Below are 19,109 nucleotides of genomic sequence, written 5' to 3' on the forward strand. Positions count from 1 at the left end.
TCATATTAACCGTATTAAAAAAAAATTGTTTCCAGAAGACGCGTTTAAATATTCGTTTTTAAATTTCGCCGTTTAGATGCAGTCTAAAACTGTTATATCTCCGAAAATAATTCAAATGTTAATATGTAAATGTTTAAAATATGAAAAAATCGATATTTTCTATAAATTTATAAACTAGAATAGGCCCATATTATATCAAAACTCATTTTTCATCTAGAACTTATTGAATTTTCAAGAGCTATAACTAGTTTCAGTTATCAGGAAGGATCTTTCAAACTGAACTGAACTGTGTTAATCCTGGTACAATACATAGATGGCGCTTTGGTTATATCAATACGCTTAAAAAATATATTATATAGTATGTATAGTCCATTCAAAGTTGTTTTGTGCATACGTCATCAAGATATTTAATGTATTGCCTGTCCCAATTTATATATTCATTTCAGAATTAGACAATATTTTTCTTCTCATTTTATTCTCGTTAAAAAGAGACATAATGATTAGTTCAAACACGTAAAGGAATGAGCCTGTCGAAGTCGTCCTTTTTGTCACACGGATATAAAATTCTTGAAAGTAAAATTGATAACAGCTTATAACTCTAACCTATAAACTATTGTGGCAGCGTAATTAACTGTAGTTTTCAGATGTACTACAGTGTTAAAATAAATTATATTTGATAATATTTTTGTTTCATTATTTTATTTAAACTAGAATTTTGATGTATATCAAAACCAAACTGAACTAAAACTCAGAGATAATTGCAATATTGCGACATTTTCACGTCACAAATTCAGATGACGTATGCACAAAGTAAGTTTGAATAGACTATAATATGTATTAAACAGTTTATAACAAATTCCTGATATTTGAATTTGGGAGGGCGTTAGATAATATTTTCAAAAGAACTAAAAGTATTCTGTAATAAACGCTATCTTTTCTTTGAGAACTAAAAATAATTGGTAGAGATACATATCCATTTTTCTTCAAAAATTATTCATATTCAAGATATTTTCCATTAAAAAAGCTTATAATTTCACATTTTCACTTTATAAGTTTCATTCTATGAGACAACGAAATCCTTCTCGTTCTTTTTAAACTGAGTTCCTGCAATTGTGTAGCATTTTGTGACGGTCGTTTCCTTGTATACATCTATTAGTTTCCTTAATATTGGTTTCATATGCTTCTTGGTGATTTTTATTTTTAGTATAAGTTTAAATAACTTCTTGGATGTTCTTCAAGATTTTATAAGAAACTGGAATTAAAAATTTGTATGTTAGAGTGATTTTGTAGATAATATCTCTTCAACTGTTTCTATTTATAAACGTTCTTGGTCTTATCTCTTGTTTTATCACATAATCTTATTAGAATAACTATCCTAAGACGAACACTTAAGTCAGTAACAAATACACAAATAACAGTTTGATTTCAGCATTACAATTATTTATTACCTATTGTAGTAACAGTGGAAATTCTTCTTTTAACTGCCAATTAACGCATTTTAAACCATGTGTGTCCTAGTAAGATTTACGATACCTTGCTATTTTTCGGATATAGTCAATACTGTATACGGTGACTCAATAGAGTTAGGTTTTTGGGTGAAGGATTTATACAGTTTTGGTCGATTAAATTAATTTACTACAAATTAACGGCTATATATAATAAATTATAGCAGGTTGAAGCTTATTTATTGGTTCGTCAAACATGTGTAATTAATAGTTTTTTTAAATAGTACCATCTTATAATAAATAGTACTTTGGAATTGTGATTGTGCTGAGTAATTGTTTAAAAATCATGTAAATTAAGTTTGGTATTTTTTTAATTCAAATTATATGACATTGACTATATCAAAAGCCTATTTCTGTGTATTTTTTTTTGTAAAATTATTACGTCCTGCTTCTTTGCTGTTGCTGTTCGTGTGTAGCTTCGAATATTCTTTCTTCTTAATTATGACAGAATTGGTTTCTTATATTTCGCATTGTATATCACTTTCGTCCATGCCTTTTTGCGGCTACGCGAGAAGACGCAAAGAAAGAAGACGCGACCTTCTGTCCAAAATTATGTGAGGAATTTGTTCACCTTTCATTCGACAATGCAAAATGTCGAAAAGATTATAATTTTCATCGAACATTGTATTTGAGATATTTAGATCAATAGGGATTAAACCTGAAAACCAAAAAATAATAACAAATAAAAACTTACTGTACAGCAAGTTTCACGACTTTTAGACAATGTTATAAATAGTTCAGCGGTAATGCTGGATGCCGTACGAACTCAATTAAATAACTACAAAGCTACATAAAGCAGATTCATTACAAGAACTGGCAAGAAAGCCTACGCAATTTCTGTATTTGGTAGGATTAACAGCTGTAACAGGTGTTTTTCATAGTTACAATTAGTGACTTGAATGTAATCTATAGTTGTAGGAATTAGTATAAATGCCTCAAAGGGTTTCTTCAGACATTCTAGCTAATGGTTGAGAAAGTGTTAATCTTACCCAGGGTCTGATGATTCGGAAGGTTGGATCTACTACCTTTTTCGACAGCCCGATTCGTTAATATTGTTGGAGAAAGAAAGACACCTAATTGTGAATTTCTTTCTCAGACAGAGACGCGTGCTAGTAAATAAAAATGTAAAATTTTCACGGTATTCTAACGCAGCCACATTGACGTTTTTTTAGTATATGACCATTTAGTTAAAATTTGTATTGTTATCAAGTTCGAACTCTAACGTTATTTGAATCTTTTTCTCGTAAATGAACGGGGATTTGACCGATTGATTTCGAGATGAACAAATGTGCTTTCCTACAAGCCCTTTTCTGTGGTTTAATAAATAGTCCCTAAATGTAACTTGTATGTAGGCTAATAGATTATATTGCTTTTGTTGTTAATCTTTTAGAACGTCAACAATCTGACCGTGGGAAAAAAGTAATTTTTATGATTTCGGTTATACAATATAGCCATGCTGATATCTAGAAGATCGCTTCAGTAAGTGACCTGCTGCACAAACTTACAATCTAAATCTTATTCTAGAGACTATTCTAACTTATTATAGAGTTTATTATATCTCACCCCATGGGTCTATTAATCACTTAGAATGGCAGTATGTTAACTGTTTAGCAAGTCTTCTAGATAGCTTAAAAATATCGATATATCGGCCCAAAATATATTAATATTCTCTACATATTTAAAAAAATAGAGTTATTTTTAATAAACCGTCAAAGCTGAAGTACCATTTTAAAAGATTCAGTAGTAATAATTACAAGGTTTTTTATAATGTTAAAAAAACATTTGTTTTTTGAAAATATATATAAGTTAATATAAGTTTCTGCATCCCCATTTTAGAGTACTTTGCACTATCACTTTAAACCACACTGGTTATGAGTTCCAAAGGAATCGCGCAGAATTACATTGTTGGGGAGGTAATATGGCACATCGATGGTGGCCTGAAACACTTTATTCTGAAACATTTGAAGAATAACTATGTTAGATTTCCTAGTAGTATCGCACAGTTCAATACCATAGTTCCAAATGGACCTTAGTATTGACTTATACAGCAAAACCTTGTTATCAAAGGATAATTTCCGTAGATTATAACGCTGTCTTAAATAAAGGTAAATATTCAGACGTATAAAAAGCAAACAATAAAACATGGCCATTTAACAAAAAACGTCGGCACAAAGATTGACATAACAGGTCAATTGAAAAGTCCCCGGCCTACCATAGTAAAACATATTTTTTTGGCAAAATTAGTTTTTTTTATTCAACATAATTCTCTTCAAGGGTAATACACTGATTACAGAGACCCTCCAACTTTTTGATACCATTTCTGTAGTACGATTTGACTTCATTCGACGAAAACTTCTTCCCAGCAAGTATTCTTTTCAGATCTGAGAACAGGAAATAGTCGCTGGGGGCCAGATCTGGAGAATACGGCAGATGAAGAAGCAATTCGAAGCCCAATTCACGAATTTTGCCATCGTTTTCACTGACTTGTGATAATGCACCGTTTATCTTGGTGAAGCCGCACTTTCTTTTTCTTCAAATGTGGCCGTTTTTCGGCGATTTCGTCCTTCGAACGGTCAAATAACGCTGTTGATGGTGCTTCCTTTTTCAAGGTAGTCAATGAAAATTTTTCCACGTGCATCCCAAAATATAGACGCCAAAATCTTGCTAGCCGACTGTTGCGTTTTCCCACGCTTTGGAGCAGACGGATCGTGTGCAATCCACTCGGATTTTTTAAATGTTTTCGTCCGTAACAACCTCTTTTGATCGTCAACTGCGTTCACCGTCTTCGGTGCTCATTTCATCACGCCTAAACTTAGAATACCAATCCTTGATGGTTGGTTTTCGTGGGGCAGTGCCCGGAAACTCGGCATCAAGCCAAGTTTTTGCTTCAACTGTTTTTCCCTTCAAAAAGCAATATTTTATCAACACGCGAATTTCCTTTTTATCCATTTTTTTCACAATAAGAAAAGTTGCTTTACTCAAAATGATATAATTCACAAACTAGTGATCCGACACCTGTTAAATTTATACACGCATCTTTTGAGGGTTTGGACTAACCAAAAAACATATGCATTTAACTTTTCCTGGGACCGGAGACTTTTCAATTGACCTCTTAATTTGCGGTTACTATTTTACTTATGAAAGCTATCGAACATTATTTTCTGTAGAATTAACCCTTTAGTAAGTTCCCTAAGTGTATTTATATTCAACTGGAATTATTTGGAAGCCATAAGTATTTAAAAAACTAATTACAAAATACATCAGTGTCAGGTATTTGAAATACGAATTATAAATTATATTTTTAATAAGTCAGTAACTTACAAATACAAATATGTATATGTGTTTCAATTACGTATTTTAGTTGCAAGTAATGCAAATACTATCCAAATTTGACTACAGCGGTATTGTCACACTTGTTTAAGAAAATTAAACTTGCAGATTAATATTTAATGATTATTTAATTACTTCTTTTATATTTCAGTGGCAACATCTGCATCATTACCCAGCCAAAATTCGGTGCCTACTCCCGCGGGTCCCAACGTTTCCGCAACGATACAGTCGTCCCTGGGACCGGCGGCACTACGCGAGCTCTACGGCGGCGCTACCGTACCACCCGGCCATCCCCTCGCCTCCCTCGTTACGCAGCAACGTTTCCTGGAGTTGTCCCGGTTCGGCCTGCGGCACTACGACTTGGCCCAACACATGCTGACCCAACAGGGCGCCGTCACCAAATTACTGGGTGAGTTTTTTTGTGTTGTCCTGTCTTCCATACGCGCACCGAAATACCATTTGTATGTCTGATAAATCACCGGGAGAGCCTTTAATTACATGTGGTAGCTCCCAGTGAACAGTTGTCGGTCGATAGAGATATTTTTTTTGTTTTGATTAGTTGGTTAATAAAATGTGATTTGGTTATCATCAACTATCTTAAACTATCAACATAGCGCTTTTGTATATTTAATATTGAATTAAAAAAACCCTTTCTAATGACTGTGACAATTTCATAAAAAAATAAAAAATAAATACGAGGATACACGTTCTCTAAATATTAGAATGAGGACATCACGAACCACCAACGATTAAACGCTTCTTGGAAATTAAACTATGAGCACTGATGAGGTTACCATATAAATCATGGGTTAGACGTACGACAATTGGCAATGGCAAAGACGGCTTGATGCTTCGTTAGCCTTATCACAGTCATTTCGCTCGTTAATGTTCAAATCCTAATGTAAAAGACTCTTTACCGGGGCAGGTAACATTTAAGTTTCCTTTTCAATAGTTGACTGGTGTATGATTATTCGATAACAGACCAGGAACAGTGTGGGGCAATCTTGCGTAAAATTTAACAGTCACAAGGCAGTAGTTCTTTTTGTGGTTGATTCGTGGAAATCGTCGATATAAAAATGACGTTCTACTTCAACCAAATATTTTTTTCTCATCGATTCCGCATAGTATACGCTTTTAGTGGTTTTGGTTGGTGCTTTAATTTTTTTCTACTTGTTTCCACGGAATTCCAAAAAAGTTATGAAAGCTTTTAAATGAGTGATCATGTTTGCCTATCATAAATTTACGATATTATATTGTAAAGTTCGCGAATTAGTTTAGAAGCCATTTATTTTTTCAAAATTCAAGGTTTTAATTATACTTTTTTCCAGTAGTCTGGTAGGGGGGTAGAAATTTTTTATATTCCTTCTTGTGTATCCGAAAAAATTGGGCATATGTTACGAAAGAGCGGAACTTTCTGTTTTATTGAATATATTGGTCATCGTTTGTCACTATATCTTCTCGTCTTCATCTTTCAAGTATATTGAAAATTATCATTCGTTATTTTTATTACTTTATTATTTTATTGTAAGGATGACTGCTCTTCATAAAAGTTCAATTCTAATTAACTTTTTTCACTATTGGGAGTTCAGATGTTTCGTAATTGAAACAGATTTCTCGAAGTGGATATTTGAGTTTTGGAGGGAGAAACTAGACGGTAGGAACCAATATCATGTAAATACAACAGTTGTTCAGTGGTTTTATTTAAATTTTTGGTCTAAAATTCATTCCTAATTATACCACTGGCGATGGAATGTTGAAGTATCCGCATTTTGTTCACATAATATACTTTATTTACCATCTGAATTTTAATCAAAGCCTTAAGCGCAAAATATTAAAATCAAGGTACATTTTCCAGCACATTTTAATCTATTTTGAACGCATTATAGCACTTATATGAATATGTTTTTCATTTAATCTAGTTTTCGTAAAACTTCTGTAATAATTTCGACCAGTTGGTACACGAAACTTACAATGCAAGATATAAAACAAATGTTCTGTTCGATGTTTCTAATCTTTGAGAGAATCGTTAAACATATCTGAACTAACAAAAATCACGGCACAACAGAGACATTTAGAGTGTTCAAAAGAGAGATATTTATAGTGTTTATAGAGTTTTAAAAAAGAATTTTAATAAAATATTTAAAGAGAACGTGCGGCAAAAGCCCAGCTACCATTTTGATTGCCTATAACTTTGCTCAAAGAAAAGATAAAGTAAGTTTGGTTTCACATAAAGTTTATTTGATCTTTACATATTTTTTTCGTTATGATTGAAAAATTATTTAGGCTAAATGCTGACATTTTTCATGACATCCTGAAACATGTGTGGCTGAATTTCTTCCATTTCTTGACGAATATTGTCTTTAAGATGTTGAATCGTTTGGACTTATTCACATAAACTTTTGATTTTGAAAAACCCCATAAGAAAAAGTCTGGTGCTGTTAAATCCGGAGATCTGGCTGATTTGCTAAATCGCCAATTCGCGAAATTAGTTTTCGTTGAGAACATCGTTCAATAATTGACTTATTAAACGAGCTGTGTGTGCTGTGGCCCCATCTTGCTTAAATCACATGTCCTCTAGTCCTTGCTCTTCCATTTCAGATACAAGAAAATTTCGAATCATGTCTTGGTATTAGAATTACATTACAATAAAATTGGAAATATAAAGAACAAACCTTCCTGTACTTATAGGCCACCATAACAATTTTCTTTAAGTTTATCATTACTTTTAAAAACCATTTCTGGACTAGCGCTGGATTTTTATTCACTTTTAGGTACACAATAATTTTGTATCTTTTATATCACCGACCCTCTGGTGACCAAGACGCGTAGTAAGAACATAGTTACGATTGTGCCTATTTAACTTCCCCTAATTCAACGTCTCTAAATTTTACTCTCTATATAAAACTCTGCATCAGTATCAAGCATCAGCTATTAAGTGGTCTTTTCAGGTGGGGTTAAAGCAGATTAATTTTTATATCCTTTGTTATTTTTAACTAAATAAACATACGATGAATAATATCGTTTTTTAACTGACAACTGGACACTTCTTCGTCAGAATTCAACATCGATACCTATCGGTTAAAATACGTCGACGAAAACACACGAGGAGCTTTTTTCCCGGATCGCAAAGACGTCTAAACGACAATAAATATCGACGAGCGGCCTCAGGTTCATTCAGGACGGCCTGCTGTCTCCCTGCGTGTTTATAAATTCAAAACACACTTTAAAATGCCTCTTTTTAAATTGGCCGCGGCCCGAACGGTCTCCGATAAAAACTGGCAGCATTTAAGAAGTATTGAATTTCGTTTTATGGACATCCGATGGATTTTTTTCGCCTCTCTCTTTCTTTCTCTCGTACCCTATTATGTAGTCGATCGTCTACCGTCTCTTATTTTTTCCTAGGTTTCTCTCACTCTTTGATCTATCGTGATTTTGTCTAAAAAACATTGTGAGGGGGAAATAGCAACAACGAGACGTTAATGGAGACTTTTTCATCAAGATTTAAACTAATATTATCTCATAGCTGTTTAACTGATCAAATTTGTAGTTTTTCATAAACTCAGTACATCGTTTTGAGCTAATTGATATGACTGAATTGTAAAAGTTTTTTAAAGAGAATTTTAGAAATTGAATTCAACAAAATCCTTATATATTTTTTAAATACATCTTATATTCGGTTTAATAATTATAATCCTAATTTATTAACATTTTTCATATTAACTGTATGATGTTTTTCATATTTTCAGTTAACATATTATGTAAATTGAATTAATTTATGTTTTATGAGAACTATATTTGTGTTCAAAACAATATCGTTTATTAATATGTAGGTGAAGCCAAGTTATCTAACCTAAAAATATTGATGATTCTGCAGGCTGAGGCACTCAAGTCGGTAATTGTTCCAGTTTCATAAAAATAATATGAGAATAGAAAATACATAGATGTACTACTGTATGCTTGAATCAGAACGATCGACTGTTGGATGGACAGCATCAGCTGAAAGTTACTGTAGAAAGTGGACATAAATAGGTCGTCCTAAAAGGAACAAAATAAGGAAAGTTAGAAGAAGGTATGTTGTTGGATAAAACTGCCGTTTTCCTTTAATTTTCTCTTTTCTCTGATAGCTTGCCTCCTTCTCTTTTTTCTGTTAACATACTGAGAAATTCAATAAACAGAGCCTAATGACAGCATATATAAAGCGTCCGTAAACATTAAGATAGAACGACCTAATGACACCATATATATATATATATATATATATATATATATATATATATATATATATATTCATTTTGCTAAATGTAGTATTTTTTACTACATATTTTATAAACTTTCTATTTACCAACACCATGAACATATTTCATTTAAAAGCCAAAAGCAAAAACCACAAAAAATCAATTGACTGTAATTTAATTATTGCGAACAATGTTTGGCAACCATGTTTTCATCACCATCATTTCTATCTTAATGTTTACGGACGACAAGCAACTCACTTTTAAGAAATATTCTGCTGAAAAATTAAAGAGAATCGAGACAATTCGACAGGTTTTTCAACACTTTGTTAAAAAAATGAATTGTCTACTGTAGTTTACATTATAAAGACATCCGTCACTGTTTTTCTCACATCACATCTTTTTGTTTTCAACATTTCCTCACAATTATGGTCGGAAATGTTTCTTCAAAACCTAATAGCATAAAATGTTATTTCAAAATTAAAGAGATTTATAGAATAGTATCACTGATATTATTAATATATCACTGAGTCATGATGTCAAATAAATGTAAAGAGGCTTAAAATAGGGAGTATGTAAGGAAAAGCAAAAGTAAGGGATATAAAACGAAATTATGTGCAAAATACAATACAATTTTAATAGTTAAAGATTTTATGGCAGTATAATATTTTCTAGGGAGTCGAGTCAATATTTTCTCCAAATATATCCATTGGGCCTATGCGGAAAAAAAGGAAAACGGTATCTAATGAAAAATACTTAACTTGGTTTTTTATATATCACAGAACAAAAGAGGAGACACTTTGATAAGCCAAATTTCTTATCACTCTTGAGCACTTATAGCATATTTAGTTCATTAGCGCAATCACAATTATGGTCAGTAATAGTATAAAATGTTATTTCAAAATTAAAGATATTTATAGAATAATAATTTAGGGTTTATCCGAAACAATTAATCTTAAAAATAATTAAATTACTGAGTCATGAATTATAACTTTAATGTATTCATAGAGACCAGTAAACAAATATAAAGAGGCTTAAAATAGGGAAAAGCAAAAATAAAGCATATTTTTTTTATTATTTAATTAACACATTGTTACTAGTCGTTTCCGTCTAATCTACAATTTGTCCTTATTCAAACTTAAATCTAGGTATATAACTAGGAGGACCCATGGGCCCTATCTCAGTCTCTGGTGAAATAATGTTTATACATGTCACTGCTGAATTTTTTAATATATGCACCTCACTACACAACACTACACAGGATCAGATGGTTTGTTTCTTTTGTGACTGTGTCCTGTTTTGGTGGTATCCAAAAGTTGCAATATTTCAATTTTAGTATGAGAATGGTGTCTTTCCTCATGCCCCCTTGCAATTCTCTTGATTTCTTGACTGACTGTGGGTATCTGAAGGTCTCGATATAGGTAATCAGTCCTATAGTATTTGGGTGCACCCACAATACCTCTCAGGACTTTGTTCTGAAAAAAAATAAAGGATATGAAACGAAATTATGTGCAAAATATAATGAAATTTTAATAGTCAAAGGTTTTATGAAAGTATAATATTTTCTAGGGAGTCTAGCCAATATTTTCTCCAAATATATCTATTGGACCTATACGGAAGAAAAGGTATATATTATCTAATGAGAAATACTTACTAAGTTTAAGTTTTAAGAAATATTCTATCGAAAAAATGAAAAAGAAACAAGACAAATCGACTGGTTTTTATGCGAACGGCGTTCGGGACCCGCCCGTGGCAGTTGAGTTGGTTTGAGTTTGAGCGCTAATAAACCGGGCGATAGGGATCCGGTATGCCCGGTATCGATATGTAAATGCCGCGGACCGTGGTTCGGACGTACGCGCGCTGCTATCGTCCACGGCACGGCACCCGAAAAAAGGTACCATAAATCGGCGGCTAATTGTTGGTGAAAAGCCACGGTCCCAGTTGCGGGAATTTACGACGATAAATCGTCATAAATGATAGGATTTGGACGTAATCCTTCGATTTGTGGCCGCCGCTAATTAGCTATCGGCGATGGTAGATTAATATCTCGGGCGCGCTCTGATACAGATCGATATTAAATCCGACGACGATCGATTATCGTTCGTTTTATTTCGCGTCGGCCTTTATGCCATAAAGTTCGGCGCTCGCACAACCAAATACGGCATCTTGCGGTCGGTGGACGAACGCGATCCGATGACGATTTATGCGGCGCTTTTTTCCCCTCTCGCTCGAATCTTTTCGTTCTTTACGGGCTTTAAATCGGAATACCGTCGAATAAAATCGTTTCATATTTGCGTGTCGTACACACACACATACGATGATTTGCACGGTTCTAAGTCAGTTCGTTAGCGCATACACTAAGGCACACTAAAAAATAAATCTCTTTAAAATCAAAGTTGTTTTTATGTATTTATAACATTGTTACCGACCTACAATGTATCTTTACCATAACTTAAATCTAGGTATACGAGGGTCACCATTTATATTTCGGAAATCGGCAATACTGTTGTCTGACGGTTCCATCGTAAAGTTTGACATTTTTGACGATTTGACGAACATTTTGTCGCACGGACGCTATTTGTTTATTTTATATTTAGTTGAAAGTTTCGTCTCGCCAAAAAATGGAACTGAATCAACATTTTCGTGCGATGATTTTTTACGATTTTCGTGCAACAAGAGTGCATCAAGCAACTTAGTTTGACTTTTGGTGATGAAGCTCCATCAAAAACTAGCATGTAACGCTGGTTTAGCGAATTCAATCGTGATCGTAATTCGCTGTCCGACGAGCTTCGTGAAGGTCGTCCATAATCGGTTGTTGTGCCAGAAAACATCGATGCTGTGTGCGAAATGGTTAAGCAAGACCGTCATGTCACCTATTGTAAGATTGAGGCATTCCTAAGCATTAGTCTTACCATCATATATGAGATTTTACATGAACAATTATCTGTGCGAAAGTTATATTCGCGTTGGATCCCACACAATTTGACAATCGCTCAAAAAAGGCTAGTGTCGATTGGTGCAAAGAAATGCTTAAGAAATCTAATCGCGCTGCTTCGAAAGACGTTTATAAAACAGTGACAGGTGAGGAATCATGAATATATTCGTATGAACCCAAAAGTAATTAGCAGTCGACTGTATGGGTATTCCAAAATGAACCAAATCCAACAAAACTGTTTGCGCACGAAGAAATTCAAAAAAAATGGTGGCCAAAAAAATTCTTTGGGAAAAATTGTCATATTGCAAAAGTGCCTCTAGAGGATCGTAGAAAAGTAAATACTGATTGGTACACAACCATTTGTTTGCTAGAAGTCTTCGGTGAAATAAGGAAAACAAACAAGAGACGCCGGATTATTCTTCATCATGACAATAGGAGCTCTCACAATTCGGCTCAAACAAGAGACTATTTGAGCACTCAAAATATCGAATTGATGGGTCATCTGTCGTACAGCCCGGATTTGGCACCCAATGACTTCTTTTTTTCCCATCCGTGAAGAATAAACTAATCTGTAATAAATGCTTTGAAAATTGGTTTAATCGTATGCAAAAGTGTATCGATCATTGTGGCGAGTACTTTGAAAAACAATAAAAATTCATTCGCAGCTTAACTATTTGTTTTTTTTTTTGTCCCTGAAATATAAATAGTGACCATCATATAACAGGGCAATTGAAAAGTCACCGGCCTAATACATAGATGGCGCTACTAAAATTAAATCCATGCTAAAATAAAAGTTTTTTAGTTGCCCTCAACCCTCAAAAGATGCGTGTATAAATTTGACAGGTGTCGGATTATTAGTTTGTGAATTATAGCATTTTGAGTGAAGCAATCTTTAAATTGTGAAAAAAATTGATGAAAAGGAATTTTCAGTGTTGATAAAATGTTGCTTTTTAAAGGGAAAAAATAAAGTTGAAGCAAAAACTTGGGTCGATGCCGAGTTTCGGGACTCTGCCCCAGGAAAATCAACCATCAAGGATTGGTATACTGGAAAAATGAGCACCGAAAACGGTTAACGCAGTGGACACTCAAAGGAGCGACGAAAACATTTTAAAAATCCACAAAATTATTTTGAATGACCGTAAATTGAAATTGAATGAAATAGCAGACACTCTAAAGATATCAACTCACCGTGTACATTATATCATTCACGAATATTTGGGTATGAGAAAGCTCTGTACAAAGTTTGGTGCCGCGTGAGCTCACGTTTGACCAAAACAACGACGAGTTGATGATTCGGAGCAGTGTTTAAAGATAATCAAGCGTAATAAATCCGAGTTTATACGTCGACATGTGACAATGGATGAAACATGGCTCCATCATTTCACTCCGAAGTCCAACCGATAGTCATCCGAGTGAAATGCACATGATTAACCCGCTCTAAAACAGAAATATAGAAATAAACTTATTTGTAAGCTTAGTTTTTACTAATCATATATAATTATTCTTAGGCGCAATCACAAATTTGGTTAGATGAGTTGCATTGTTATAATTTATATGAACGAGATATTCTATTCGTACTACTATTTTATTTTAGCTTGTTGTTTTATTGTATATATTTGTTGTGTTTTCTTTGAGTGCCGTACGTTGTTAGGAAGCCGATTATCGTCCGAGTTTCATGTAGCGTGTTGTAGTATTTTAACCGCAGGCTTCACTGCGTATATAACAATCCACACGATATTGACAACGGTCAAAATAACCGCTCACAACTAAATTAGTCGTATTAGGAAAATTGGCCTGCCCATGGGCGCCCAGCGATGTTGCGTGAGACCGAAGGAGTCGTCGCCATAGCTCCGGTTAGCTCCAGAACCCGACGACCCTCCGCCGCCTCCTCTCACTCACTTATCCGTCACTTTCCTACTAGGATTTTTTTATTGTCTCGCGATTTTCGTTATTCGTCGTTACATGTCGACCTGAAGGCGAATTGGTTACAGTTGCTCGCGCATAACACGAGAGAATGGTTCGACGGGCGTATTATTTGCAAATAGCCCACATTCTCTATCTGGGAGACATGAAAATAAACGCGTGTTACAAGCACACACGTACGGAGCAAATTTTTTAAGAATATGATTTAAATTAGATCTGCTTGTTGTTTAACTACTTAATTTATTGTTTCTATTTGTATAGCCACAATTCGTAACATATACAGTAAGGGAAAGTTGACAGAGACAGGGATGGTAATATATTTAATACTACTTACGCCATGTTAGAAGTTAATGTTAGATGACAGCTTTGTTTTTTAGGTGTTTGCAGGAATTATGATTATTTTCCCTTTAAAGAGCTTTTTATTAAGAATATATTCTAACAGTTTCAGTAACTTTCCCTCATATTTTTGGAACATGACAATACCGTGTCGAAAGGATGATATTAATTTGACACGAATTCATCGACAGGTCTATGTTCAGACTTCTTCAGAATTTCGAAACTGTACTATCCTTAAAAATTTTTAGAACGTATGGCCATGGTCATACAAGAGCTATCTTACAATTTGTCTTTATAATAATTTAAATCTAGATACATATCTAAGAGGACTTTTATATGCACATCACTACGTTATACTACACAAGATCCAATGGTCCTGTTCTGGTATTATCCAATAGTTATATTACTTCGATATTGACATAAGAATGGAGTCTTTCCTCATATCTCCTTGCAATCCTCTTGATTTCCTAGGTGACAAGAGGTATCTGAAGGTCTGGATGTAGAATAGTATATCAATACATCTACAACACCTCTCAGGATTTTTTTCCAGGTAGCTTCATTGAATTTATTTTATTTTTAAAAGAACATCCCCATAATTCAAATCCGCATGTCCATATAGGTGCAATTCTTGCTTATACAATTGCAATTTATTATGCACTAATAACTCTGATTTTATTCCAATTAAGCAATACATTTTCCAATATTCTAACTCCACTTCTGACTTTTTGCAATTGTTTCCGAAACCGAGAATGGCAATGGCTAAACATTCTGGTTGTAATGTAAGACTTTAATAGTTTAGTGTGTTGTTTCGGTAACATTTTCTGTAGCTTATGAACAAGGTCGTCATGTCATACTTTATCGAAGGCTTGTGCTACATCTAAGAATATAGCTGAACATACCTCTTTACTTCATAAGCAATATATTTAATTTGTATATACCAACAACTGCATCAACAGTTTCATTTGATATTAACAGCTTGTAATATACTATACCTTGATGATTTCATTATATATTGTGTGATTTCGAGGTGGATGGTTCCCATGGACTAATCCATGATTTTTGTATTTGGGATTATTGAGGTTCACTTACCGTTGTCAATCACTGTATGCTACAGAAAGCTCTATTTTGCTTGAAAGACAATGAAACTGTGATGTTGAAATGATTTGATATGATATTTTTACTTTTAATGAGCTTGGCCAGCAAATTTATTAAAACAAAACAACAAGAATTATTTAAATGTAAACTGATTTATAGTTTGTTTAATATTTTTATGGAAAAATATTTTCTAACTAGTTTTATTTCAACCTTGGTTTATCTATCATTTATATGAAGATATAAGAACAATGAATTAGACTCTTGAAATTATGAAGTAAAAAAAAGAACCATTATTGAGAAGAACCGATATATGTAAAAACTTATTTCTCTAAAAGTGGATGTTTGGAGTTCAGTTATAGAAAAGGAATATTTTTATTAGCTAAGTTGATGACCCTGAACAGGCCTAGACTAAATTTTGAGGGTGAAGAACCAATGAAAATTTGCCTGATGTTTTACAATATGAAAAAAGATGGATTGCACCTGTTTGAATACATTTAAGCATTTAAATTATGTTACTGCATCTTACTACATTATTCCATATTATTTGCCAATCTGTATAGACATATTTCTCTCATCTCTTTCAATATTTTCCTGATTATTCAAAGATGAGAAAGTAGTGCAAAACCGTTTGAAATTTATTTAAATGTTAGTTAATTTATAAAATATATTTTTATATGAACCAAAAGATTCTCCGTTAATGATTTGGATGTCGATATTCTTCAATATTATCAGTATATTATTTTGTTTTCTATTTATCGATGTTTTATTTTATGTAATATTTTTTAAAATTACGATCTACATTAGGTATGCTTAATACAATCTTAAATTATAGAGTTAATTTATTACTATTGATCAGTTGAATTTGCATCAATATGCGAGCTGGACAAATGCGGTATAGATAAATAAGTGTAATTCCTAAATTAAAAGTAAATTAAACTACTTACACACTGTGGTGTGGTTTGCTTAATTTTTCTGATTTATTGTGTGTGGTCCATTAGCTATATTAATTCGAGCGCATCGTGTAGTTCCTCGTTGGTAAACGTTCCTCGATAAACATTAGTAATTAATCGAAAAAAAATTAAATTAATATCAAGTAAAATTTGATAATTTAGTGCAACCCCATATTTGACCTCCTGAAAGAAGAAGTCCAAATAGGCTTCATGACAGACTGATAAACGAATCTCTTTTGAGGTCAAGGTGGGAATATGTTCCGACTTACCAGTAGAGTTCTTTGATTTTGAGTCTGATCTGTTGTGCTTTTTGTCTAACCCGATGTTTCTTCTTATAAATGTTAAATATATGTTGTCGAAACATAAAAAAATCATCGATGTTATTACCTTAATATTGTCGTTCTTTACGAATTTTTTTAATTCGTTTGGTTAGTTATAAATTTGTGTTTGTAAAGATGTATTACTGAATTTTTTGAACTGAACATCTTTTTTTCTACTGTTTAATGTTAAGGGGTTAATTAAATAAGCTTTGGCTGTATGTAAGCTTCATCTCTCGTGTTACCGTCCTACGTACGAGTACGAGAATAAGAAACTCCCGTTCCATTGCCGTTTATTGTAAATTCCTTAAATCGACATCTAATTACTCGAACGGACAACGAAAGAACCAACGATCGTCGACGCAGTAAAACTACAGGAAAAAACGACACCGGCGACGTTTCGAATCGCGGCGATGCCGCGCGTACTCAGGAGATTTTGGTAAGACGGTAGCGGCGCACGTCGGCCGAGTCGCAGCCGGAAAAAAGGCCGCCTCAGTGCCACTAAATATTCATCGGTGCGCTCGAGAAATTTTCCCTAAAAGGCCCAAAGACCGTCCGGGTACGTTTTACTACTTTGCCTTAATACCGAATCAGAAACAAATCACTTTGACTGATTTTTATTGTTGCGTTAAACTTGTCGGACTCGAGACTACCGGCCTTTGGAGGCCTTTTTTCTTCGACCGGCAGTCCTAGTATGTCACGGCATCATCTACGGGGAACGGTCAATCTATCTTACGGCGTAGGTCTTAATTTAGTTAAATCTCAATTTTAAAAATATCCCTCACTGTTATACCATTTTTGTTATTCTTTTAATTGGGATCATGAAGCTTGATTAAAAATTGAATAATTGAATTCAACTAAATGTACGCTTTAGGACAGCTGAACCATTAAATTTTAAACATTAGAAATAACACCAGAATATAAAAATATTTTAAACAATCTGATGCAAAGACTGAGATAAAGACTGAGAAATATTGAAAATTAACCATATATACTGGTTAACAAGGAAGCGATACGTCTATATCGAATATACCGATCATGTCCATACAATCAAACTATAAGAGGCATACGTGGAAATTGGACACTCAATAGTTAATAAAATGTGGAAGCATTCGCTGACCATTTAAGTGATTGGTGTGCGTTCTTTACTTACTTGTTATACTACAAATGGAAAATATAACGGTCGCTACATTTGCTGACTATTGACAAGTTCTTGCTCTAACACAACAGCGAGGAAATAATTCGAAAGTTACAATAAATCTATGACTTTTAAGAGGTCAATTGAAAATTCCCCGGTCTGCCACATAGATGGCGCCGCCAGAATTAAAACTATATGTTTTTTACTTAGCCCTAATCCTCTAAAGATGCATGTATAAATTTGGCAGCTGAGGGATCATTAGCTTTTAAATTATAGAATTTGGAGTGAAGCAACTTTTGTGAAAAAAAATGGATAAAAAGGAATTTCAAGTGTTGATAAAATATTGCTTTTTGAAGGGAAAAAATACAGTTGAAGCTTGTTTTGATGCCGAGTTTTCGGCGAATGTACCAGGAAAATCAACCATCAAGAATTGATATGCTAAGTTTAGACGTGGTGAAATGAGCACCGAAGATAGTGAACGCAGTGGTCGCCCAAAAGAGGTTGTATCGACGAAAACATTTAAAAAATCCACAAAATGATTTTTAATGACCGTAAATTGAAATTGAATGAAACAACAGATACTCTAAAGATATCAACTGAACGTGTACATCAAATCATTCACGAATATTTGGGTATGAGAAAGCTCTGTGCAAAGTGGGTGGCACGCGAGCTCACTTTTAACCAAAAATAACGACGAGTTGATGATTCGGAGCAGTGTTTGAAGATTATCAAGCGTAATAGACCCGAGTTCTCCGAAGTCCAATCGATAGTCATCTGAGTCAACTGCACACGATGAACCCGCTCTAAAGCGTGGGAAAACGCAAGAGTCGGCTGGCAAGGTTATGGCGTCTGTATTTTGGCATGCGCATGGAATAATTTTCATTAACTAGCTTGATAAAGCAACGACTATCAACAGCAATGAACCATGATTTGGGCTTCGAATTACTTCCTCATCCGCCGTATTCTCCAAATCTGCCAGCACCGCTATTTTCCGTTTTCAGATCTCAAAAGAATGCTCGATGGGAAGACATTTTCGTCGAATGAAGAGGTGATGGCCGCACAAATATCAACAACAACGAACAATTCTTCATCAATTCCTCATCATCGCACATATGGTGGTAACAACGCTAAATATCTCGCAATGAAACTAGGTATAAAATTTCACTGAAGGAGAAAGGAGGAAAAAACTGGAGTTGAAATACCAAAAGTTATATAAGCCGGCTTGGTGGCGCAGTGGTAGAGGCTATAGGACGGTCTTCCTACTGTCGCGATAGCCGCAGGTTCGAATCCTACTGGGGAACAGTCGTAAATTTATATTTGTGATTGTCCTAAGCAAGAGTGTAACATC

The 19,109-nt window shown here is 33.9% G+C and overlaps 1 protein-coding gene across 4 annotated transcripts in view; it reads left to right on the plus strand.

The window, feature by feature from the left end:
• Positions 1 to 19,109, plus strand: part of Eyg (eyegone) — an 82,641-nt gene that overhangs the window by 13,919 nt on the left and 49,613 nt on the right. For all 4 annotated transcript variants that reach the window (XM_076395172.1, XM_076395174.1, XM_076395175.1 and 1 more), the window contains exon 3: positions 4,987 to 5,244. In XM_076395172.1, coding sequence (XP_076251287.1) covers positions 4,987 to 5,244 — 258 coding nt within the window. The remainder of the gene's footprint in view (positions 1 to 4,986; positions 5,245 to 19,109) is intronic.

The sequence above is a fragment of the Rhynchophorus ferrugineus genome, unplaced genomic scaffold, assembly GCF_030347505.1.
Source record: "Rhynchophorus ferrugineus isolate W39M unplaced genomic scaffold, kcgeb_rfMv2 rfM2, whole genome shotgun sequence".
Lineage (NCBI taxonomy): Eukaryota > Metazoa > Arthropoda > Insecta > Coleoptera > Curculionidae > Rhynchophorus > Rhynchophorus ferrugineus.